The sequence below is a fragment of the Henckelia pumila genome, chromosome 2, assembly GCF_033568475.1.
Source record: "Henckelia pumila isolate YLH828 chromosome 2, ASM3356847v2, whole genome shotgun sequence".
Taxonomy (NCBI): Eukaryota; Viridiplantae; Streptophyta; class Magnoliopsida; order Lamiales; family Gesneriaceae; genus Henckelia; species Henckelia pumila.
This window is the reverse complement of record NC_133121.1, coordinates 2,480,239-2,502,555: the sequence shown is the minus strand read 5'-3', so window position 1 is coordinate 2,502,555 and position 22,317 is coordinate 2,480,239. Positions and strand designations below refer to the sequence as shown.

General features: G+C 35.3%; 6 protein-coding genes across 7 annotated transcripts; 4 read left to right on the top strand and 2 right to left on the bottom strand.

Moving 5' to 3' along the window:
- Positions 1–743: 743 nt before the first annotated feature.
- Positions 744–3,844, top strand: LOC140881300 (probable protein phosphatase 2C 63). The gene is made up of 4 exons (XM_073286490.1): positions 744–1,103; positions 1,431–1,804; positions 2,613–2,849; positions 3,346–3,844. The coding sequence occupies exons 1-4, from the start codon at positions 845–847 to the stop codon at positions 3,643–3,645; spliced, it is 1,170 nt and encodes a 389-aa protein (XP_073142591.1). The 5' UTR covers positions 744–844; the 3' UTR covers positions 3,646–3,844.
- An 815-nt stretch (positions 3,845–4,659) lies between these two features.
- On the top strand, positions 4,660–5,768 carry LOC140881238 (uncharacterized). Of its 2 annotated transcripts, none has more exons than XM_073286389.1 (5): positions 4,660–4,810; positions 4,920–4,941; positions 5,016–5,121; positions 5,237–5,344; positions 5,461–5,768. In XM_073286389.1, the coding sequence occupies exons 1-5, from the start codon at positions 4,750–4,752 to the stop codon at positions 5,518–5,520; spliced, it is 357 nt and encodes a 118-aa protein (XP_073142490.1). In that variant the 5' UTR covers positions 4,660–4,749; the 3' UTR covers positions 5,521–5,768. The 2 variants fall into 2 exon arrangements, with proteins under 2 accessions (XP_073142490.1, XP_073142489.1); XM_073286388.1 differs by having other exon boundaries at positions 5,442–5,768.
- Positions 5,769–5,835: 67 nt separating this feature from the next.
- Positions 5,836–8,339, bottom strand: LOC140881237 (uncharacterized). Its single transcript, XM_073286387.1, has one exon. It carries the CDS (start codon positions 8,312–8,314, stop codon positions 5,840–5,842), a length of 2,475 nt encoding a protein of 824 aa, XP_073142488.1. The 5' UTR covers positions 8,315–8,339; the 3' UTR covers positions 5,836–5,839.
- A 1,110-nt stretch (positions 8,340–9,449) lies between these two features.
- LOC140884180 (thioredoxin domain-containing protein 9 homolog) lies at positions 9,450–11,592 on the top strand. The gene is made up of 4 exons (XM_073290847.1): positions 9,450–9,576; positions 9,651–9,926; positions 10,962–11,120; positions 11,210–11,592. Exons 1-4 carry the CDS (start codon positions 9,553–9,555, stop codon positions 11,387–11,389), a joined length of 639 nt encoding a protein of 212 aa, XP_073146948.1. The 5' UTR covers positions 9,450–9,552; the 3' UTR covers positions 11,390–11,592.
- Positions 11,593–12,740: 1,148 nt separating this feature from the next.
- Positions 12,741–17,345, top strand: LOC140881245 (WD repeat-containing protein 55). Its single transcript, XM_073286405.1, has 15 exons — positions 12,741–12,908; positions 12,989–13,021; positions 13,122–13,186; positions 13,283–13,370; positions 13,476–13,548; positions 14,285–14,391; positions 14,956–14,998; positions 15,109–15,165; positions 15,720–15,796; positions 15,956–16,004; positions 16,131–16,177; positions 16,267–16,340; positions 16,509–16,564; positions 16,676–16,796; positions 17,090–17,345. Exons 1-15 carry the CDS (start codon positions 12,814–12,816, stop codon positions 17,158–17,160), a joined length of 1,056 nt encoding a protein of 351 aa, XP_073142506.1. The 5' UTR covers positions 12,741–12,813; the 3' UTR covers positions 17,161–17,345.
- Positions 17,346–19,516: 2,171 nt separating this feature from the next.
- LOC140881198 (putative pumilio homolog 8, chloroplastic) lies at positions 19,517–22,317 on the bottom strand. The gene is made up of 5 exons (XM_073286320.1): positions 21,233–22,317; positions 20,691–20,853; positions 20,368–20,531; positions 19,973–20,231; positions 19,517–19,852 (listed from the first exon to the last, which is right to left on the bottom strand). The coding sequence occupies exons 1-5, from the start codon at positions 22,219–22,221 to the stop codon at positions 19,697–19,699; spliced, it is 1,731 nt and encodes a 576-aa protein (XP_073142421.1). The 5' UTR covers positions 22,222–22,317; the 3' UTR covers positions 19,517–19,696.

Genomic DNA, 22,317 nt, shown 5'->3' with positions numbered 1-22,317 from the left:
TTACATATGAATGAAGCACTCTTTTATCTAACGATGATGTCATAACCCCTCAATTACGCATGACCCTTTGGCAAAAGTCTTACCAAACAATAACCCCACCACTATTAGCTTTGCAGCCCAAAAATTAGGTCAAGTCAATATCTATGATAAAGAAGCACCAACTCACCACTCTGATTTCTCAATACGTGTTTGAAAAGTTACACATAATAATTGATCAGGAGACATCACCGTTGTTAAATATTATAAATTTGAGTCTAACTTTAACTCCAAAAAAAATTAGTTGGAGTGGAGGATTGTCAAAATCCATATATATATATATATATATATATGTATATGTATAATTTATAACTTTATCCAATCGATATAAGATATGTGACACATTCTCTCATGTCCATAAATAATATATTGAAACTTGAAGTTTTCAAGATATTAACGAATGACTCGGAAAACAATCCAACAATAATTCAGTTATTGATACTTTTTATGTTTACTTATAAGCCAAATAATTAATCGAATTGAATCAATGTACAAATAAAAACAAGATTACACGAACATTTTTTTTTCTTTCATAATTAGTCGAATTGTATGTGGTATTGTATAAAAAAAAATCAAATTACATATATAATTTTCAGATATATTATGTATACGAATATGTTTATTTGTTGTTTATTGTTAGATTTGTTCGAAAATTAGTCAATTGACTTTTTTGTTTTTTAGAATTAAAAAAAGTATAACGCGTTTATAAACCCAAGCTTGTACTACTATCTTCAAAACCTCTCCAACTTCCGACGTAAAACCTCGAAATCCTCAAACTGCAACCACAGAGGAATCAGAAAAGAAGGAAATGCCGCGATCACGCTATACGAGGCCACTTGATTGCTGCCGGGGGAGTCAAAATGGCGACGAATTGATGTGGAAAATGGAATTGAAGCCGCACGCCGCCGGGGACTTCTCAATGGCCGTGGTACAGGCGAATTCCAAGCTTGAAGATCAGAGCCAGGTTTTTACATCCCCTTCTGAGACGTATATTGGTGTTTACGACGGTCATGGTGGATCCGAGGCCTCCCGCTTTGTCAACCGCTACCTCTTCCCTTATATACGCAGTAACGTTCTTGAAGTTTGTTCTTCATCGTGAATTTTTCTGGAAGTTATTATTATTTTTTGATGATTTAATATGGTTTTTATAAATTTCGTTTAAATTAATAAGCTTGGAATGCAGTGGCGACCCAGGAGGCCAAGATTAATATAGTATAGATATGTGTGTTTCGCTTACAATTTGAACTTTGTTGCTCGGTCCGACCTAGTATAGATGTATGTTTCGCTTATCTGCTCAGATAGTTCTCTTTCTTTAATAATTCAACTTTAGATTTAATTTAACGATTATTTCATTTTTTCTCCAAAATTCTGAATTTTTTTGTTTTATTTCTCAGAATTTGCTACGGAACTGGGGGGTTTATCACCAGATGCTATAAACAAGGCTTTTAATGCAACGGAAGAGGATTTTACTGGGTTAGTGAAGAGAGCGTTGCCTATGAAACCCCAGATAGCTTTCGCAGGATCATGTTGCCTGGTTGGTGTAATCTCAAAGGGTGAGCTATATGTAGCAAATTTAGGTGATTCAAGAGCGGTTCTTGGCAAAAGAGGTTCAGTTGACGGGAAGAATTTAGTTGTGGCGGAAAGATTGACGATAGACCATAACGTTTCCTATGAAAACATTAGGAAGGAGGTTGAAGAGCTTCACCCCGATGATTCTCCTGTAGTGGTCAATTGCCGTGGTGTATGGAGAATCAAGGGCATTATTCAGGTAATTAATTGGTGAATCAATTTCTTCATCGACTGGAGCTTGGAATTTATGATGAATAGATGATTCAACCTCACATTTGACATGCCTTAGAATCCATATTGGGAACGTGAAAAGAGTCGAATTAGTGTCTTGTGAAACAAGAAGTGATCTTCTACTTCTTGTGTCTTGTGAAAGATCTTTGTCCGAAACTTTTTGGCACTACTTCTCTCTAAACACAAGTGAATGTGTGGACTAGTATTTCCTCTGATTCTGTCTTAATTATTCATGGCGATAGTTACACGATAATAATGAATTTTTGATTGAAGGAATGGTTGTTCGATGAGTCAAATCAGTCTCTTATGCATTTGCTGATTCTTCATTTATTTCATTCTTATCTATGAATTATGAAAAGCAGCATGTAAGGCACACCATCAAGTTTGTTCTGAAGGGTTGTTATATTGGCTACTCTTCCAGGAATCACATGCTCTGCCTCTTGCCTGTCTCATGTCGCTGAAGTCAAAGTAGTGTGCCTTCCGCCGCATGAGATGCACATGAAGACTTAGTAAAGCAAAGCTTTGTGATTCCGGTGAAAATAAAGTGTTTTGCCTTTCTATTTGTCCAACCTGAAGATCACGAATGATCATAATTACTCGAAGGTCTTCATGATTTTAGCCTTTAGGTTCTATTTATTGTTTGTTTACCTCTAAGTTAAAGGTCTTCATGGTGGTTTGATGAGAAATGTGGTCTGCTCGCTTTCCATCATTCTTGTTTCTGTTATAACATCTCCCGTTGGTGTGAAAACAGTAAACTTTTTATTTGTTACATCCAGGTGTCAAGATCCATAGGTGATGTTTATTTAAAGAAACCCGAGTTTTACAGAGACCCAAATTTTCTACAATATGGAAATTACATTCCGATGAAGCGACCATTGTTGACAGCCGAACCTTCCATCGTGACTAGAAAACTTAAGCCAGAGGATTTGTTTGTAATTTTTGCCTCTGATGGCCTCTGGGAACACCTCAGTGATGAAACAGCTGTGGAAATAGTATCTAAATGTCCAAGATCGGTAAGCTCACTTCCTCCTGAACGGTTGTGAATTTCTTATAGCTGTCCGCAAATTTACAATTGGTGTAATCTCGGTTGCAATTTTTGCATTTCAAATCAAGGGCCTTGTTTTACTGGGTGACTAAGATTGAATCAATTCCATTTACGTTCTCCTTTTGATTTTCGTTGTTGCAGTCTTATTGTTCTCCAAGAGTGTTCATACTTATGCTGAATTCTTTCTTGGATTATCATGAGAAGTTATGTTGCATGTACATGCTTAATCAAATCACGACTAGAGCTCTCTCTTTTTTTACAACGACAAGCTATCCTTCCTACAAAAGTTTTGAATCATGTCATATTGCATTCTTATCCATAACCTATTCTTCAATAAGTTTGGCTGCGTACTTGTCACTTACCTTTTCGATTTAGGTTCAGATGTCTCTTTTACAACGCCCATGAATCATTCCATGGATTCTCAAGTGAGCTACCGACTTACCTTCTTGTGATTTTTTCCGCAGGGAATATCCAAGAGATTAGTAGAAGCTGCACTTCAAGCTGCTTCTAAAAAGAAAGAAATGAGGTATAAAGACATTAAGAAGATGGAGAAGGGAACGAGACGGCATTTCCACGACGATATAACTGTTATAGTTGTTTATCTAGATCATCATAACTCTTCAAATATTAATAAAAAACAAGGTTCTTTCGGCTGCGTGACGGCTCCCGTCGACTTATATTCTTATAACTCAGATGAAGTAGTTGAGAGTTCAGGTGACAAGGTTTTTCCCAACGAGGAAACCCTATCAGGGGTTGCCTATTGACCGTGTCTTCTTATAGAGAGCCTGATAGTTGAATATATGATTGAACTGTGTGTGTACATTTCTGTTTGTATACTGAGCTAGTTTTTGTCGTTGAGAGTGTTGTAGTGTCTGAATATATTTCTTGGTTGGTTTGGTTCTCTGTAATTGCTTTGATAGTTTAAAATTTATGTTCATATATTTAGTTAATGTTTTTGAGTCATTTTATGGTTTTATCTCAAATCTTTTGCTAAACTTTGTGTTGTTTTTTTAATAATATGAATCATGATATGATAAATGGTGATATGACTAGTTGACTAATGACTACTCAGGATGAGAAGCTGATTTGTTTAATAATATTATTGTAATGCAAAATGAAGAATGCTATATATAATTATAGGATTTTTGTCGGATATATATCTTAGCTACCATGGGAAGAAACTATATGATCAAATAAAATAAAATCTAAAATAGAATCTGGTTTTATCCTCATGTTCATAATTGTGTAATTTATCACTTTTTTTTAAATAGATAGAAATTTTCATTTTTAAAGAAGGAAACTATGTAATTTTGGCTCTTTATAGTACAAATTCGATCTTAAATATTGTCAAATTTCAAAGTTATGTATTTTTTTAAAACAATTTTAGTCTCTCTTCTCTTCCGATCGTGTTTAGACTTTAGTGTTCCATTGACATCACACATAAATCTTAAAAAAAAAAAAACTAAAATTGTAGTAAAAAAAATCAACAAAGTTATAAAGATAACAATTATGACTGACTTGTCAAAAGACAAAAAAAAACAAATTATGACTGGAATTTGATAATTTAAAAGGCCAAAATGACAAAGAGACAAAATAATCGACAAAAAAAATGCAATTTTTCCTTTAAACAATAGCCAAAATATTTTCACAGTAAAATAATAATAATAAATATATTCACAAAATGTCTCACCTCAGAAATATTATATATAACCGCTCTTAAATATGTTTATTTATGTACATTTATTATTTCCCCAAAAATGGAGCTATGCATAAGTTACCTTCCCGCTCCCACAGACGCAAAACAGAAACCAATTGCGTGAGTTTCTTCTTCTCCAATCGAGAAGCTTTCCTGCAGGAACCCTTCAAGAATGAGCACTTGTAGTTTGGTGGCAGAATCGGTGTGGAAGGATATCGATTCCAATCGCGCAGGTCTATTCCATTTCATTCACAATAATAATGCCAATATCTTTTTCGATTCTCCACACTCATCTTCCTGTGTTATGAATATTTTCACGACGCTGATGGAAAATGGGAACAGTGACCGATGATCAGCTGGCAATGTAAACTATTATTCCTTCTATTTTCGCAATTCCCAGTGTTGGGATTGTCTTTAATTTCTATGATAACGTCCCAGATTGCATTTCTTGTTCGGGAAGAATTTCGAGAGAGCGACCAAGATCGTTGATCAAAGGGGTGTCAAGAGGATCTCCGGTGAGCCCAGTGGTCGCTCAGTTTTTCAGGTGTCTGTTATTACTTTACTTGCTTCATTTTCACTTATTTTGATTAAGCTGGGTAGCGTTAAAAAGGAGTAATAAAAGGCTTTCAGATCTTCTGCAATTTCTTTTTTTCAAACAGGTTGTGGGAGAATCTCGGAGGAAGGAGGAATATCTGTGCTATGCAGAACACTATTGTGCTTGTTATTCTTTCTTCTATGATGTGGTGAACCGAGGGGAGCAGCTTTGTGTAAGATATAGACAATACATATTTATTGGTTTTTTTAAAAAATTTCTTGTTCTTTAAGCTTTTTTCCGTGGAGATAATTTCTCACTTTCATTTTCAGTGTAAACATCAACTTGCAGCAAGAGTTGCCGCCTCAACTGGAGCATGCGTCGAAGTTAAAGTTTCTGATGTGGAATTAGCCTTGTTACTGTCCAAGGTTTAGCATCCCAAGCCAGTATCAAAACATTTATATGGCCCAATCGAACCGAATAAAGTTTCCATTAACAGGTATTATGTAATGAATCTTGCGACTTCAAGACACGGAACGATTTACAATTTGATGAGCTACCAAAAGTGTACAACGATCTTGGATCATCGACTATCTATTGTGTGCTACAGTTACATTTCTACTTGTTCGAAAAACACTATACATACCTGAGTATATTTATGTTTTCGATGATCCACCTTTGATTTGTCCGTCAAGAATTGGTACCATCTTTTCGAGCCGTAAAGACATTGTCACCTCATCTTCAATCTTTCTGATAATCTATGTTCTTCATCGGTAGAAACATGGGGATTGAGTGTCCGAAGGTTACTGACAAAGGTTATAGCCTCATCCCTTCGACTAAGCTTACAGTACCAATCCACGATGGAATTATAAGTGCTCTCATTTGGTTTGCACTTCTGCTTGATCATGTATCGGATCACATCAATAGCCTCAACAAACATTGCCTCGGCTGCATAACTTGAAACAAAGGTATTGTATGTGATAACATCGGGCATGAGACCAGATTCCCTCATTTCGAGAAAAACCCGTGATGCATCTCTCATTCTCCCGTTCCTGCAATATGCATATATAACTGTATTATATGAAATGATATCCGGTTTCATTCCTTTTGACAACATATCCCTTAGTATTTCCTCAGATTTCACAAAATTAAGGGAACGGCTAAACATGTATATCAAGCTGTTGTATGTCGTCAAGCTATGCGTGAACCCTCTCGTCTCCATAAAGCTCAAAATTTCGTTGGCCTTATCAATCATTTGTCTCCTTCCATAAATGGAAAGCATGGAATTTAATGTGGTGATATCTGGAGAAAACCCTCTGTTTCTAAGCTCTAGAAAAGCTTGCTCAGTTTCCTTCAACAGGTCACTCTTGCTGTATACTAGAACGAGAGTTTTCAAGAGCACTGCATGAGGTTCAATTGCACGCGAGTATATGTCTTTGGCAAGATCATGCACCTTCTCAATTTCTTTCCCATTGGCGTAAGCATGTAGCAAAGAACTATAAGTCAGCTCATTAGGTTTGCACCGCCCATCTTTCATTTCAGCAAAGACCTTTTCAGATTGTTTCCACAGTCCTCCTCGAGCCAGAGCTGCCAAAACGGCATTATAAGTGGAAAGATCAGGAGTGACCCCTGCTTCTAACATTCGCTTGTAGATAGCCATGGACTGTTCAAAGAATCCACACCTACTATAAGCACCGATCAAGGTGTTAAAAGTGTCCCTCTCGGCCACAAAACCTGATCTTTTCATCTCTTTGAACACCCCTGACACATCGGCATCCATCCCATTCCGCCCAAACACGGCCAAAAGGGTGTTCCACGTAACAATATCCGCGGTACATCCACATTCCTTTATATCATCAAATACCTTCATCATTTCCGTAAATTTTCCTCGGTTTCCATACATTTTAATCAGTGCATTGAAAGTACATATGTTTGGTTTACAACCTGAACTCCGCATCTCCTCAAACACCCTAAATGCTGACTCATCCTTCCCCGCCTTCTCAAATCCTGACAATAGAGTTGTATATGTGAACACATCTGGCATAATCCCTTTCTCGAGCATCTGAGCTTTTAGCTCCAAAGCCTCCTCCAACAAACCGTCCCTAGAATAAGCAGAAATGAGAGAATTGAACGTCACAATGCTTGGGGAAAACCCATTAAACTCCATCTCCCTCAAAATATCCACTGCCTCCTTAGGTCTCCTGGACTTGCCATAAACATCAAGTAGTGTATTATATGTAACCTTATCTGGCACATATCCAGCTAATTTCATCTCTTCAAAAATCCCTTTTGCTTCCACATACAAAGATCCCCGTCTACAACAACTTATGATGGTGTTGTACGTATAAGCATCAGGAACAACACCCGAACTCTTCATTGCTTCAAACACCGTCGAAATCTTATTCCAAGGCATGCCCATTTTCCCATATATATTCAAAATCACATTATATGTGATTAAAGTAGGTTTGCACCCTTCTTCCTCCATTTTCTTGAAAACCATCACAGCTTCCCTATACCTACCATTCCTTGCATAAACCGATATCATAGACGTATAAGCATAAACATCAATTCCAAATCCATCTTTCTGCAATTTGTAAAGCAAAGAAGCAGCTTCCAAAACCCGACCTTCTTTGCCTAACATACTAATGATCACGGCCACAACAGACCCTTTTATCAAATCTTTAGAATCACAACGTTTCTTAATCCACTCAAACACACTTAAAGCCAGGTCACATTTTCTATGGTACCCCAGTGCCTTAATTATACACTGAACATCAGACAAAAAATCTCCCATAAACACTTCCGAAAACTCATTCTGTCGATTGTGAGAATCAAGCAGAGTAACTAACACCTCGTCAAGGTTTTCAATGTTGAATTCATGGTCAGTAAGGGATTGAAGTGTAAGCTCACCTTGAGGGGAGAGTTGGTGGTGGAGCCAGGGTTTTCCCTTGTTCCCGTCGTTGTGTTTGCCAATGCGATGTCGTGTTCTGGGAATGGAGGAAGGCGGGTTCAGAGAATTTGGGGGTAAGGGGGAAGTGGAGGAGGTTGAGGGGCTCTGGTGGAGCAATTCTGGGAGGAGAGGAGTCAACTTCTGCGGAGGAGGCGAGGGTAAGACGGCGGAGGAGTGCGGGTGGGAGTCGTGGAAGAAGGGTTTTGGCGGCGGTGGGTTTGGGAGGAGCAGCGGGAGAGCTATTTTTTCTGCCATTGGTGCAGCAGCAAGACACGGGGGGAGCTTTCGTCCTCTTATGCTAAGAAAAAAATCTAATAGCTAAACTATTTTATTTTTAAATTAAATTATCAGGTTCTCCATCAAATTTATTTTTTTTAAAAAAAGAAGGGAAATATGTATTTATTATTTTCAAAAGCAAAAAAAGTTTGATGTTGGATTCATTACTCGATGGAAAAATAAATATTTCACAATTGCGTATATTTTAATTCTTGTTCTTGATATTGTTTATATGAATGAATATTTCGAAACATAATTATAATTTTACATTGTTAGGCTATATAGTCATGATATGTTCCATTTCGAAAAAGTTTGATTGTTGGGTGATGTGATCTTATGAGTTTTTAAGTCACTCTGCGATATTGTAACATTGTCGATTCTTTGAAAATGTACGTACGCGGTGGGCCCATTCTAGATGGTTTTCTCTCATCTTTAACCTTTTCATAGGTTGCTCTTTTTGCTAAGTCGACTTTTAATTAATTTATTTTATATATATATTTTGATTGAGAGAGAGTTATAATTGAGTCTCGAACTCAAGACATCGTCTCATACTAAAAATTTTGGTGCTAAATCAGCTACAAGTCATCGACAATTTAGCTTATATTTAAACGTGAGAGTTTACAAGTACTAACGATTTATATGTTAAAATTTTTTACTTCAAATAATTTGCTTTGTAATGCATAATATGGCTAACACAAAAACAAACCAACTGTTTTTCTTTTCAAACATTCTTAAAAGTCACATATCAATTTTAAAAGACAAGTCTATTTTTTGGATTAACTCATGAAAATGTTATTTTTTTAATCAAAAATTTACTATCATTATAGATATAGGACGGATCTACCAGTGTCACGGATATCCATCTTATATATAATCATAATTAATTTTTGGGCTTGAAAAGTGGGTTTAATCTTTGCCTTAGCATTAGTCATGATGGACCGATTTTGTATCCAATGGGACTAGTATAGAAAGCAACTTATTGAAGAGTGGGTTTAATATTAGCTTTAGCATTTGTCAAAATGGATCGATTTTGTAATCTATAGGCCCATTATGAAAACCCACTTAAATTGTATGTTATCAATGTGACCACCTTCGACCCAATAAGGTCCCCAAATCTTGAGCTTCAGCTGCATATCTCACTTCATTTTCATTTTGAAATATTTCCTCTCAAATCACTTGTCCTGAGATTGAATTCCTCTGCCGTCGAATCATCATCCATGGATAATCTAAATATTCAGCAGGTAGAAAGACGTTAATGGCGAATTCATGTTCACGAGATCCGATTTTATTTAACGTTTATTGTGTCTTTTGGCAGATATTGGAGCAGCAAGTGCTGACGGTAGCGAAGGCGATGGAGGACAAGATAGATGAGGAGATCGCGGCGTTGGATCGGCTAGATTTGGACGATATGGAGGTGTTGAGGGAGCGGAGGTTGCAGCAGATGAAGAAAATGGCGGAGAAAAGGAGAGGTTGGGTCGCACTCGGCCACGGTGAGTACTCGGAGATCCCAACGGAGAAGGAATTTTTCTCAGTGGTTAAGGCCAGTGAGCGCGTCGTTTGCCATTTCTACCGCGAAAATTGGCCTTGCAAGGTACGTTTTCCATTATTGTTGCGATTAGATAAGTTAATTGGAGAAGTGGAAAACTAAGATTTTTACCGTTCTGGATTCACGAGTGAGTGATATCTTTTACTGGACTCGGCATTGCGTTGAACCTGTGCCGTGTTTTTTTTTGGGTAATTAATATGATGTAGCAATCACGATTTATAATCACGATATAGATGCATGTTTGCTGTTATAGTTTTCTTTTGATCCTTTCTATCAACCATACAAGCGTTTGTATCTTGGTTAGTAACAGAACCAATGCGGCAGAGAATGAGCTGCTTTCACATTCGAAAATATCCATTTTTATATGTAGTTTCTATAAGAGTGCCCAAAACACATCAAGATTGGCCTTCGTCGACCAAATTCTGATACATGCCTTAGGTCTACGAGTGCATTTCACATTTTGATATATTTATTTTGGGTAGCAGTATTGGACGAATGAAGATCATGTCTTTATTGATCTTAGAGATAATTGATTTAGTCTTTATGCTCGCATTATAGCCGTCCTTGGTGATGTGGTAATAGAGTGTGGTGAGCATTAGCTTAAAAAGCAAACTTTTTTTTTCTTAATAGAAATTCAAGGATGTAAACCTTGCATCGTGATTGATAAATTTCAAGTTCAGTAGCTTTGCGGCTAGAGAACTTATCAGTTGCAAGTAGTTTTTCCTCGCTATTAGATGTTTAGTTTACCCCTTGCTTGTGTATGTCCATTATGTGTTTGGGCTTTGCGCACTTTCTTGTGGAGTTGGGGACCATAATTGTCTTTTTAACATTGTTTCTTGGCAATGACTGATCCTGATGTTCTGTTCCTGTGTACTCATGCCTCTTTTTGAGTGTATTTAGCTGTTAAGATTTCTTAGATAGTAAAACTATGTCTACAACCAAATGGTAATTGAGATATTAATTGAGTGAGTTTCAGGGTCATGTCCTAGGAGCAATGTCTACTAGTCCAGTTACTATTTTTCGCTCTTGGATGATTTTTTGGTACGATAAATTTCTGATAGATACGTACCTTATTCACAGGTCATGGACAAGCACTTGGGTATATTGGCAAAGCAACATATTGAGACACGTTTCATAAAACTTAATGCTGAGAAAAGTCAATACTTGGCCGAAAAGCTGAGGATTGTTGTTCTTCCAACTCTTGCTCTTGTAAAAAACGCTAAAGTGGAGGATTATGTGGTAAGCATTGTTCAAATCTATCATCTTGGAGTTTACAACTAATCTGACAAGACTTTGTTGATATCAAGTTCTCACCATGTTAAAATTAGGTTGGATTTGATGAGCTCGGGGGAACGGACGGGTTCAGCACAGAAGAATTGGAAGAGAGATTGTCAAAAGCCCAAGTTATTTTTTATGAAGGCGAATCTTCATTCAATCCATCCAAGTCCAAAGCCCCAAAAAAGAGCGTTCGGCAAAGTTCGACTTCCTATTCATCCGACTCTGAGTAGAAAACATGAATCGGAAGAGTCTACTGAGGTATTGTTGTTGATGATCTCGAGGATTACAATCTGTTGTAGCATTAGAGTCTGTCTCACCCACGAATTTTTTTGACAATCTATTGTTATTGGGATTTTATATGTAATATATTATCATTATTATCATCATCGTCAATTCGTCATCATCTTAGTATATATATATATACATTTTATTATTTTACTATCTTATAATAGTTGAGCATGTGATAGTAACTGTCTTGGTATGACAATGACACCAAATTATTTTTATCCATTTTTGCCCTATATTATGTTCATTGTAGAATTCGTTTTGTGCTTCTATTGGTAACATTGTTTCATTACTAATATCCTTCCCACTTTCTCACATGACTTAAATTTCAAACTCTCTACCCCTTCTCTCCTCACACCCACATTCTGAAAGAAACTCCTTCGTTTCAAAATCTTAATATGTGATTTTTACTAATTTTCACCCCATGTTTTATGTATCAGATATTTATGTATTAGAAATTATTACGTATTAGATATTTTTAAATTTAATTTTCATCCCGTGTTTTACACACACAACGCGTGTGCTACGACGACTAGTATTTAATTAAAAATTTATCGCTTATATTAACTAATTTTCAATTAAGTTGGTGGAGTACAAAATAAATTTGCAATAATGTCCATTTTTTTCTGTTCACTTAAAAAATATTTGATATTCATTTGTAATTTCTTATTCTTATCGGTAATTTGTAACTTATTATTTTAGTTTCCAAAAATATCATTTTAAAAATCTTAGTACTATCTTTTATCTATATTTTGAAATTCAATAATATATATATTTTTAAAAAATAGATTAAATAATTTATATATATGTGAGTGTGTCATGTGTGTGGGTGTGTATCGCGTAAAAAAACACTAGTTATTATTATTTATTACGGTGATGATAATATTAAGGAATAGCTCATGCAGTAACTACGATGTTTTTGGGACTATATAAAATACATTTAGCATATTCTTCTTGACTACGTAAATTTGATACATAAAATAAGTGGCTGAAATATCATTTGCAAAGAAATCAATTTTTTAAAAAAAATCAATGATTTTAAATCACTAGAAATCATTAATTATTATTTAAAGTTCTACACTAATAATCAAATTTAATCGATTGATTTAGTTATTCTCAATTGCTATATATTTCCTAATGTATTTACCAATACGTACTTTCTTCTAGTGTTTATGTGATATTTTGTATGTAAATTTAAGTTTTATATGAATTTAAAAAATAAATTATATGTAAATATCGTATTATATTTTTAAAATATTTCAAAATGCAATATTTTAAAATTTTCCTTCTTTCTTGCCTTTAGGGTTTAAGACTCCGGGAACAGTTCGCGCAATCATACGCAAAATTTGTTATCTTCATCAACAATTGAATGGAGATTGATCTGGGGAAACTTCCATTTGACTTAGATTTTCATCCATCGAATGATCTGGTAGCCGCCGGTCTCATCACCGGCCACCTCCTTCTGTGAGTTCAATTCCATTCCTCAGGTGATTTTTGATTATGTTGTGTTGCTGCCAATGAATTTGCTTAAATTTGCGTTTTAGGTATCGTTACGTAGCTGAGTCTCCTCCAGTAAGGTACAAATTAACGTTCTGCAATCTGCTTTGTTTAAACATCTTTTTATCCTGATAGTTTTCACCAAATTTTAATTTTGAGGCTGGTGTTCTTGTTTATTAGGGTGTTGGAAGTCAATGCTCATACTGAATCATGTAGAGCCGTTCGCTTTATTAATGAAGGGCGTGGTAGTTTGTTTTCAGCAATTTTAATCTGGAAATTTGATTTTATTAATATGATGAATTTGGAGCAACACGGTGATGTTTTTGTTTTGTTTTTTCCAGCTATCTTGACAGGTTCTCCAGATTGTTCCATTTTTGCCAGTGATACTGAAACGGGTTCACCCATTACACGCCTAGAAAATTCTCACGGGTGGGTTGTATCATAAAAATCCATTGCCAGCAAACTGAATTGTTGTTTAAGGGTCATTACACACTTCTTATGTTTGAAGCGGTTATGTGTTAAATACTCTTGCAGGGCTGCTGTAAATCGAATAGTTAACTTGACTGAGTCCACCGTTGCCTCTGGAGATGATGAAGGTTGTGTGAAGGTGAATTCATGTTCTTTAAACTTCAACTTTATATTTTGAGTGACATTTAAAATTGGATCTAAGTTAGCAGGATACTTCTGTCTAATGTCATTTCACAAAAATCACTTTATGGAAGTATTCTGCAGAGAAAGCTTTTTACTATTTACTATTATTGCCCTGATGTTATTTTTGGGCTTTTTTGGCCTTCAATTGCAAAAATAATGTTCACATTTTGACAGCCAATTATCAAAAAGTTTCTATCTCAGTGAATCATCTACCAGTGCTAATGCATTTTGGTAGACCTTTAAAAAGACTGGCATAGATGTGCATTCAGTTAATTAAGGTTTGTATGACAACCCTATGTTTTCATGGTCTTATTTCGAAAGTCGCATTCTGGCTAGCATGAACTGGATGATTTATTAGCTATAGAAATTCATTTCCACCTGCTTCCTTCTTTTGTTTCCAAGTTCACTATAACTTTCTTTTTTTATTTAGCAACTGCAGGATATACCTTTCATCACATATTATTTCATGATTGTCCATAATAAATTCTTTCGTGTTTTTGTCAATAAGTTATGGATATGAGAAACTGGATTTCTAACCTAAATTTTACTAATTTTTTAAAAAGTATTATTTACCTCATGTCATCAGTTTATTGGGCTTTGTTAGTTCCTGTTTCTGTTCCTATGTGGCATTATCAAGTCTTCTTTTGGCCCTTTATTTTGTTGATCTTATCCTCACTTTCTTTTGTAAACAGGTATGGGATACCAGACAACGTTCTTGCTGCAACTCTTTCCATGTTCATGAAGAATATATTTCTGATATGACGTATGTGTCTGATTCAAAGAAATTACTAGGAACGAGGTTGTCCTCTGTCCCCCACTCTTCCTCCTCTTTTGTCATTACGTGTGTGTTCATCTTATTTATGCGACATCATATTTTTTCCTGGGTAGTTACCTCAATTTTTTGCCTGGCATGGATATCTGTTTTTTTATGTTTTGGAGGTGACTAGTGGACCAATAATGGGTATATATCTACAAATTGGATGGATGCCTGTGGTGTTTTGTGGTTCATCAGTTTTCAGTTTATCCATAACTAATTATTATTTTAACAGATAATCTTTTGGGTATATTTCTTTTGTTCTTTGTGCAGATTAGAATAGACAATTTTTCTGTGAGTACCTCACATATTGCAGCTGTTGTGAATAAATTGTCTTTGAGAATGTATCACTCACACATTTAATGATTCGGTTATAATTTTGCTATTATACCATAATGTGGTGCAAAAGTTAAATCACTGGTTGAAAGGAAAATATTAATTCCACATTTTTTGAGCCATACTCAACTGGTCTTTAGGCAATGTACTCCTTTCATTAATGACAATGATTTGAGTAAAACATTCTCATTCTTTTTGCTTTCTTTGCCTCAGTGGAGATGGCACGCTATCTGTTTGCAATTTAAGAAGCAACAAGGTAAACTTATCTGTTGTTTGTGTTTGATCTTCTAATGCATATTGGCTAGATCATTAGCCAACTTACCCCAGTTGATAAGCAATTTCTTTCTTCGTATTTCTACTCTGCAGGTTCAAACAAGATCCGAGTTCTCTGAGGATGAACTGCTTTCTGTTGTGATTATGAAGGTTGGATCCGACTACAAAAAGCACACAAATAAATTTTCCAGATTGCATATAAAGATATCCGTCCATATATAATAATAATAATACTTGATTTCTTATGTTATACAAAGGTTGGGTTCAGGTGTGTTTTATGAATGTGCTAGTATGATCTACTATTTTCTGGTTCATGAGGTGACAGAATTCTGTGTTGGTTCTTTTCTGATTTTCTTGCTTCCAGTTGTCTTTTTAGTTTTTACCTTTGTAGAAAAATGAATCTAAAAACATTTGGTACATTCGTACCGGTATTTTATTGGGATTTGCACACGTCTCACTCCAACAAAAGTGAAATTCTGTTCAAGTCATATGTCCACACTTCCTTTATTTGTATTTTTATTTTACCTATCATGCTCTATCCTTGGTATCTAACTGACAATCTAGCTTCTACTCCATGCTCTTGGCCATTTTTTAGATAAAAAAGTAGTTTATTGTTGATATTAATTGCTGTCTTCAGTTAGAAACTTGAAAAATTGATATCACTTGCTATTCTGAGAGCTGCTTCTGTTCCCTTTTATATCTAGAACGGTCGAAAGGTTGTATGTGGGACACAAACTGGAACTCTACTATTGTACTCGTGGGGATTTTTCAAGGACTGCAGGTGTTTCATCTTATTCTGGAAAAAAAAAAATATTAACGATGCGGAAGAAGTCGTTAATTGTCTTTATGTGGAGTCGAGATGAATTTAATTTTCCATTTAGTTGGCATTACATGCTTGTGGTGGAGTTTGATGCTGATGATACGTCTTCTAATTTTACAGTGACCGTTTTATAGATCTTTCTCCTAACTCTGTAGATGCCCTGCTGAAGGTTAGTGCATTTTTCATGAAACCAGTGGACTAGTTGTACCATTTCAAACAAGCAGTTTCAGTTGTTTATCTGACTGGAATCTACTTAATTCCATTTCCTTTTCTAATCACTGATTTGTGGGTTAAGCTTGATGAAGATAGAATAATAACTGGTTCCGAGAATGGAATTATTAGGTGAGACAATTTTTTTCCATATTTGGGATAATTTCCTCAATCAATCCACGTGTGGACATCGTACTTAATTTATTCATAATTTTGTGTAGTTTGGTCGGTATATTACCCAACAGAGTGATTCAACCAATCGCCGAACATTCCGAGTATCCCGTGGAACGGCTTGGTATGACTTTCATATACCCTTTTAATTGGAGACAGACTTGAAAACTTTTAGCATATTGGATCATTATCATCACCACACGATGATAGTACATTTACAATAAAAAAAACAAATGGATAAAAATTTAGCTTCTTGTAGTATCACTCATGTGTCGTTTCATTGATATTGCAGCATTTTCCTATGATAGAAAATATCTTGGTAGCATATCGCATGATCAGACGTTGAAGGTTCTATATTTCTTTTATTTTTTTCCTCTCGCCGTTCCTTTTTACATTGTTTCTAAGGTAATTTTGGTTTAGATATATATGTCCTTAATGTATTTTTTTCGTTAATAATAGCTGTGGGATCTGGATGATTTGCTGCAAGGGTCTGGAAATCCTACCCAGAATCATTCTGCCAGTGCAGATAGCGATAGTGATGGCATGGATATTGAGGATAGGATTCCGAAATCTTCTAAAGGTAATTCAGTGTCATAAATTTTTTAAAATACAATGGCTGCGTGGAGCTTATTCATTGGCGATGATTATTGTTGTACACTTGTGGTACACAGTCTGTATGATCTTACATGATAGATTGCCTACTATAGCCAAGTTTTAACCGTCTCTTCTCCTACTGTAATGAAAAATTTGCATCTAAACAGGCAAGTTCACATTATATCGGGTGAACTTACCTTTGTGTTCGATGCTCGTTTCATATTGCTAGGTAGTTGGTTCTTACAAGATGATATGAGTCTGTTTCATGCACGTTTGCAGGAACAAAGAGGAAAAATAGCAGCAAATCGCATAATCTAAGCACATCAAACAATTTCTTCGCAGATCTATAGTCATTTGGTGCGGTACCAAGAAGTTATATTTCGAAATCACTTCCTTTGAAGTTTACGTCGCTCTCTGATTTCCTTGTATTGGAGTTCGAGTTCTAGTTCTTTTTCATTTTTCTTTTGTTTTTGTTTTTGTTTTTGAAAATTTGCATTCTAGTTTATACTTTATTTAACTCTATATTTCATGTGCATCGAGCAATCAATATTCGATGCTTCAATGTGTTATATATTTTACTTTGTATAATATATATATATATATATATATAATTTTGATTTCATTAGGGGTGTCAAAACTCAACCCAACCCGTCAATCCGACACGAGTCGACCCGAAAATATCATGTTAGGGTTGGGGGTTTTTGGGTTTGGGTCGAATCGGGTTGACCCGAAAGCTAACCCGAAAAAATTAATCGGGTTTGGGTTTGGGTCAACCCGAGTTGACCCAAATGACACAAAACTTTTAATTATTATTATTTTTATAAAAAATTAAAATAGATTTACTATATTTTTATACGTTGTATGTTTGAAATAAAATTATTGTATATTGATATAATAAATTTTTGTCATTTAATATTTATTTTATACAATTTTTATTTTTTAAAATAATTTTTTATTTTTTGTAATAAATATACTTTAAATTTTCTACAACTAAAATTTCAAATTTAAATTATATATAATCTTAGATTTTGTTATTATGTGATTAAATTAAATATTAATATTATTATTGTGTGTGTTGAATTTTTATTTAATTATTTTGTTAAAAAATAAAAAAATAAAATTGGGTTGTTCGGTTGTTCGGGTTAGTCGAGTTAACCGGGTTCGGGTTGGGTATAATCGGGTTGGTTTGGGTTTGGGTCGGGTTCGGATTGACGATTTTTAGAATTATTTTTGTCAATCCAAACTTATTCGACTCACTCGAATTGACACCCCTGGATTTTATGCACCTTATGGTGCGGGAAATTGTGTGTGACTGCTGAAATACGGTATTGAAAAAAAAAAAAATAGAAACTACTAAAATATATTATTGTGTTTTAGCTGTCGACTACAAATTTCTAGTTAACTTACTTTCCTCCGATCGAGTGTTGCGTTGGGTTAACCAAAAAATCTATTGAAATTGGAACTACTAAAATAATATGGTATTTTTTTTTCGACATGACAATAACATGTCACTTACTTAAGGCCAACATTGAGCACAAGTGTGTCGTGAAAAATCAGTATTTTTAATAACAATGATTAAAATTGTTAAAAATTGAAAGATATATGGTTAGTGCTTAAATTTGATAATATAATGGATCAATATTGTAAAGAGACTAGATATAAAACGAAAATCACAATCTTTTTCAAATTAAATGTACGAAGATTGATTAAAAAAATGGTTACAAATAATATTATAATAATTCTAATTCTAATCGTAACCATTTGGCAAGTTCATTGAGTTGTCTGTTGTCGACGAATAAATATATTAGAATATATAAGAGTACAATAATTATCACATCTAGGAGAGCAATCAATTTATTTGACAATACAATTTAAAATATTGAAATTGTATCATTATCACTAGTTATAACTTTTGATAAATTAAATGTCAAATGTTGCATCCTACATTGGTATCAATGTCATTAATCAACTGTCTCAATCTCATATAATAAGTTCAATTATTGAGAGAGTAATTGTTTAGGTGATGTGAATGTCTCTACCCAAAAAAAACAATTAAAAAAAAAATTGAAGTTGACTGTTAGTACTAAACTTTTGATAAAAGTGACTAATTTTTGGTAAAAGCGTCTCCAAAAAATATCCAAACTATTACCTATATATTTTTGCAATGTTGTATATAGAAAATCGTTCCAGATGGTCATTAATAAAACCATGAGATAAAAATGAGTTTGTATATTTAAGCATGGGTCATGGAACATATATAATATAAAGAGACAATTTTCAAGTTTATATCAAAGTTATAAAGAAAAACAAACAAACTGTCTTTAGAGGACTGAACATTTGCCGCTGTGTAATTCAAATATTTTAAACTGTACAACATCTTAAACGCCAGCTTGGTTAAAGGGCTATGGAATAAATGTATGGAGACAAGATTACTATTATAAAGTTGATAAATAGAAATGTAGTAACGAGGATTTGCTATTTTATCAAAAATTGTAGTTAATGCTAACTCAAATCTTTCTACGCAATGACCAGTCACCCCAACCATCTCTTTCATCGAAATAAAGATTTTCTTACAAACAAAATCAGTAAATCATGGGGGAAAAAATGACTTGAAATACTGCACATGGTGGTTTAGGTCAACGACGAATACCACCAACACGCTATTTCAAGAAAATCCAAGAAATCAGCCTCAATTTATTTCAGATATGTACCAGAAAACAAACAACAAAATGAAACAACAACAAAACCCTAACTCCATGGGCATCAACAACTCTTCAAAGTTACCGACTCAACATGAATTCCTACAACATGACACAAAATCCCCAAGAAAATGGAATAATTCTATGCAAGTAAAACCCACTATTACAGTGCTACATAGAATTAATTTTACATGTGACTCGAACGTAGAACATACTTTACATGATCTCCCAAATTCTTGCTCCCTTTGACCTTTGTTAGAACTCTCTGTCCATGGGGATGGCTATGCAGGAAGGGGTAGTGTTCGAGAATGAGCGCGATCATGTTTTTGTGAAGAAACGTTCCCTGGATCGGAAGAACAAACAAAATAAGGTCTACATAAATAAAAACATGCCCATGTATATATAATATGTGGATGATGTGCCAAGTACTGTTCATTTCATAGTTCTGTTAAGATATTGGAACCTTAGAAAATTTTATTGCAGATTGAGCAACGAAGTTTCCGTAAGGATCTTGAAGAACTGTCAAGAACTTCGGGCTGCTAATTATCTCATTGATGATCTCTATCACTTGATCGCCTTCCGAGGTTTTCATACAGTTTTCCACCACATGGCTTCCATATTTGTTCAAGGATAGAGCAACAAAGTTTCCAGACAGGTGAGCTAAAACAGCTGCTGTCACATGCGGGACCCCGAGTTCTAACAGATACTGTACAACATAGTTCCTAGAATAGAACAAAAAGGAGGAAACTAATGAAAAAATGCTTTAAAATACAGGAAATAGGAATCCCATTTTCCCTCTTACACGGTAGTGGTTTTATATGATGGAATGGATAATTTTTTGCTGAAAAAATATGGTACCCGTAAGCATGTTGGGCTAAGAACACTGAATTTGCTGCTATCTCAGCCACGAGTCGATCCTGGAGTTCTCCTTGAGCATAGAATACACATTGTTTTAGAGCACGGCAGCCATCTTGGTCCGTAGCGATATCCACACAATGAGCCGCTACCTCGTTGAGGATGTGCTGTGAAATAAGACATATACCATTAAAAATATTAATGTTCTTTTCATATACAATGATTTGTGGCACGTGAAAGTATATATATACATAAATATTAAAGAACAAAAAGTTCTAGATGGGATATATAATAATCTTGAGATAAGGAATGGAAATTACAAAGACCTTGTTCTCCTCGGGAGAGAAGGATTGCAAACAGTGATGAATCACATGTTGTCCAATCTTACTCCTTGAGAGAAGAACAGTTAATCTCCTCAATTCAGACAGAACCCGAGCCGTTTGTTCCGGTGTTTTCAGATGTTCGAGCATCGTCTGCATAGCTTTTGCTCTGCAAATTAACCCCCCACAAAAAAACTAATTAGATTAACTCAACAAAACAAAAACCTACTCCCCTTTTGATAGCTCAATACCATAAGGCAATTAATACCATTCTCATAGCTCAATAATTAACTTGAAAATATAATGCATGCAAGAAATAATGCATGAAATTATGAATCATTCAAGCAGTATGGTTCATGTTTTAGTCATCAATCCACCTCATTTCATTCACATAATTATATAATGTTCTTCGATATCACGATAGGAAACTAAGCAATGGCTGACCCTTAAAGATTACTACTTGATCAGGAAGTCATATAAACTTATGATTCTACTATGATATATCTGTTGATTATATAATGTAAAAAAGCATGCATTAATTAACTTACCCACGAATATCAAGACAAACACGAAATAGACTTATTAAATCATTGGTCACGAACCAAAGCAACTGATCCATCTGTTCCACACTGCATACTTCAAATATTGTCTGAATCAGATAATTCCCGAACTGATCCACCATCAAATCAAACACATGGCTCATCAATCCAGATAAAATAAAGTTCTTTTCTTGAGGGGTTCCCTGTAAGAGCTTCTTCTGCAATTGCCTGCAACCATGTTGATCTTTCGCCGCCGTAATCAGCAAGCCTCCCCTCTCCAAATTCCTGTTTTCAAGCAATCTGAATTCGTTCCAACGAAAGTTTCCGTTCAGGTTCCGTGGAAGATTGTACGTTCCGCCGTTGTTGAAATCGCAGACGGGACTTGGATTCATGAAGTGACCATTCACAGAAAAAGGGTTTGAATTCTCAAGATTTTTGTAAAAAGTATAATTTTGGGGATGGGCGAACAATCCCATATTCCCATTTGCAGCAGATTGAGCCCTCAGTTTCTGTAGACTCCCATTGGGAACCTGTGGATTCGTATAGGAGAAACCCATCCCTGTTGGCAAATCAAACTCCCTGCGAAGATTTAAAGGATCCCCACCAGTATAAACAGCACCCCCGTAATCTTGCGGCGGCGCCGCCAAGAAGGCCGCCGGATGTGGGGTGTCGGAGAGATTGAGAGCACCGAATTCCGACACGAGTGGACTCTCATAATGGGCATGATCTGGGACGAAACTAGGCCAACTAGGGTTCGCAAAGACACTAGTATGTATCTGCTCATGTCTTACATGATCATAACCTGAACCGAATCCCGGCGAACGAACGTGGTTTTCAAAGACTCCGTTGATTTGTTCTCCGGCGGGATAAAGGGCGGCGGGGAAGAAGCTCTCCGCCCCGTGGTGGAGGTTCTCTTGCATCGGCAGAGTTCGGAGCATGCTTCTTTGATTCTTTATCACATTCAACCCTTCAAGATCCTCACACTCGTCGTTGTTCATGGTGCTGTGGAAGCTAATTCAAGAAAATATGGGTGCGTTTTACGAGCATTTATTAGGGTTTTTAAGATGGGTTTTTTGTATCTTTTTTTTCTTTCT

Coding starts and splice junctions, on each gene's coding strand:
- LOC140881238 (XM_073286388.1), top strand. CDS start 4,750: ATGAGCACTTGTAGTTTGGTGGCAGAATCGGTGTGGAAGGATATCGAT. Junction 4,942..5,015: donor ACCGATGATCAGCTGGCAAT/GTAAACTATTAT, acceptor ATAACGTCCCAG/ATTGCATTTCTTGTTCGGGA. Junction 5,345..5,441: donor ACCGAGGGGAGCAGCTTTGT/GTAAGATATAGA, acceptor TTTCATTTTCAG/TGTAAACATCAACTTGCAGC.
- LOC140884180 (XM_073290847.1), top strand. CDS start 9,553: ATGGATAATCTAAATATTCAGCAG. Junction 9,577..9,650: donor ATAATCTAAATATTCAGCAG/GTAGAAAGACGT, acceptor GTCTTTTGGCAG/ATATTGGAGCAGCAAGTGCT. Junction 9,927..10,961: donor GCGAAAATTGGCCTTGCAAG/GTACGTTTTCCA, acceptor CCTTATTCACAG/GTCATGGACAAGCACTTGGG.
- LOC140881245 (XM_073286405.1), top strand. CDS start 12,814: ATGGAGATTGATCTGGGGAAACTTCCATTTGACTTAGATTTTCATCCA. Junction 14,999..15,108: donor GCAATTTAAGAAGCAACAAG/GTAAACTTATCT, acceptor TCTACTCTGCAG/GTTCAAACAAGATCCGAGTT. Junction 16,178..16,266: donor TCCGAGAATGGAATTATTAG/GTGAGACAATTT, acceptor AATTTTGTGTAG/TTTGGTCGGTATATTACCCA.
- LOC140881300 (XM_073286490.1), top strand. CDS start 845: ATGCCGCGATCACGCTATACGAGGCCACTTGATTGCTGCCGGGGGAGT. Junction 1,104..1,430: donor CCTCTTCCCTTATATACGCA/GTAACGTTCTTG, acceptor TTTATTTCTCAG/AATTTGCTACGGAACTGGGG. Junction 2,850..3,345: donor TATCTAAATGTCCAAGATCG/GTAAGCTCACTT, acceptor TTTTTTCCGCAG/GGAATATCCAAGAGATTAGT.
- LOC140881198 (XM_073286320.1), bottom strand. CDS start 22,221: ATGAACAACGACGAGTGTGAGGATCTTGAAGGGTTGAATGTGATAAAG. Junction 20,532..20,690: donor TCTCTCCCGAGGAGAACAAG/GTCTTTGTAATT, acceptor CTTATTTCACAG/CACATCCTCAACGAGGTAGC. Junction 19,853..19,972: donor CTGCAATAAAATTTTCTAAG/GTTCCAATATCT, acceptor CTTCCGATCCAG/GGAACGTTTCTTCACAAAAA.
- LOC140881237 (XM_073286387.1), bottom strand. CDS start 8,314: ATGGCAGAAAAAATAGCTCTCCCGCTGCTCCTCCCAAACCCACCGCCG.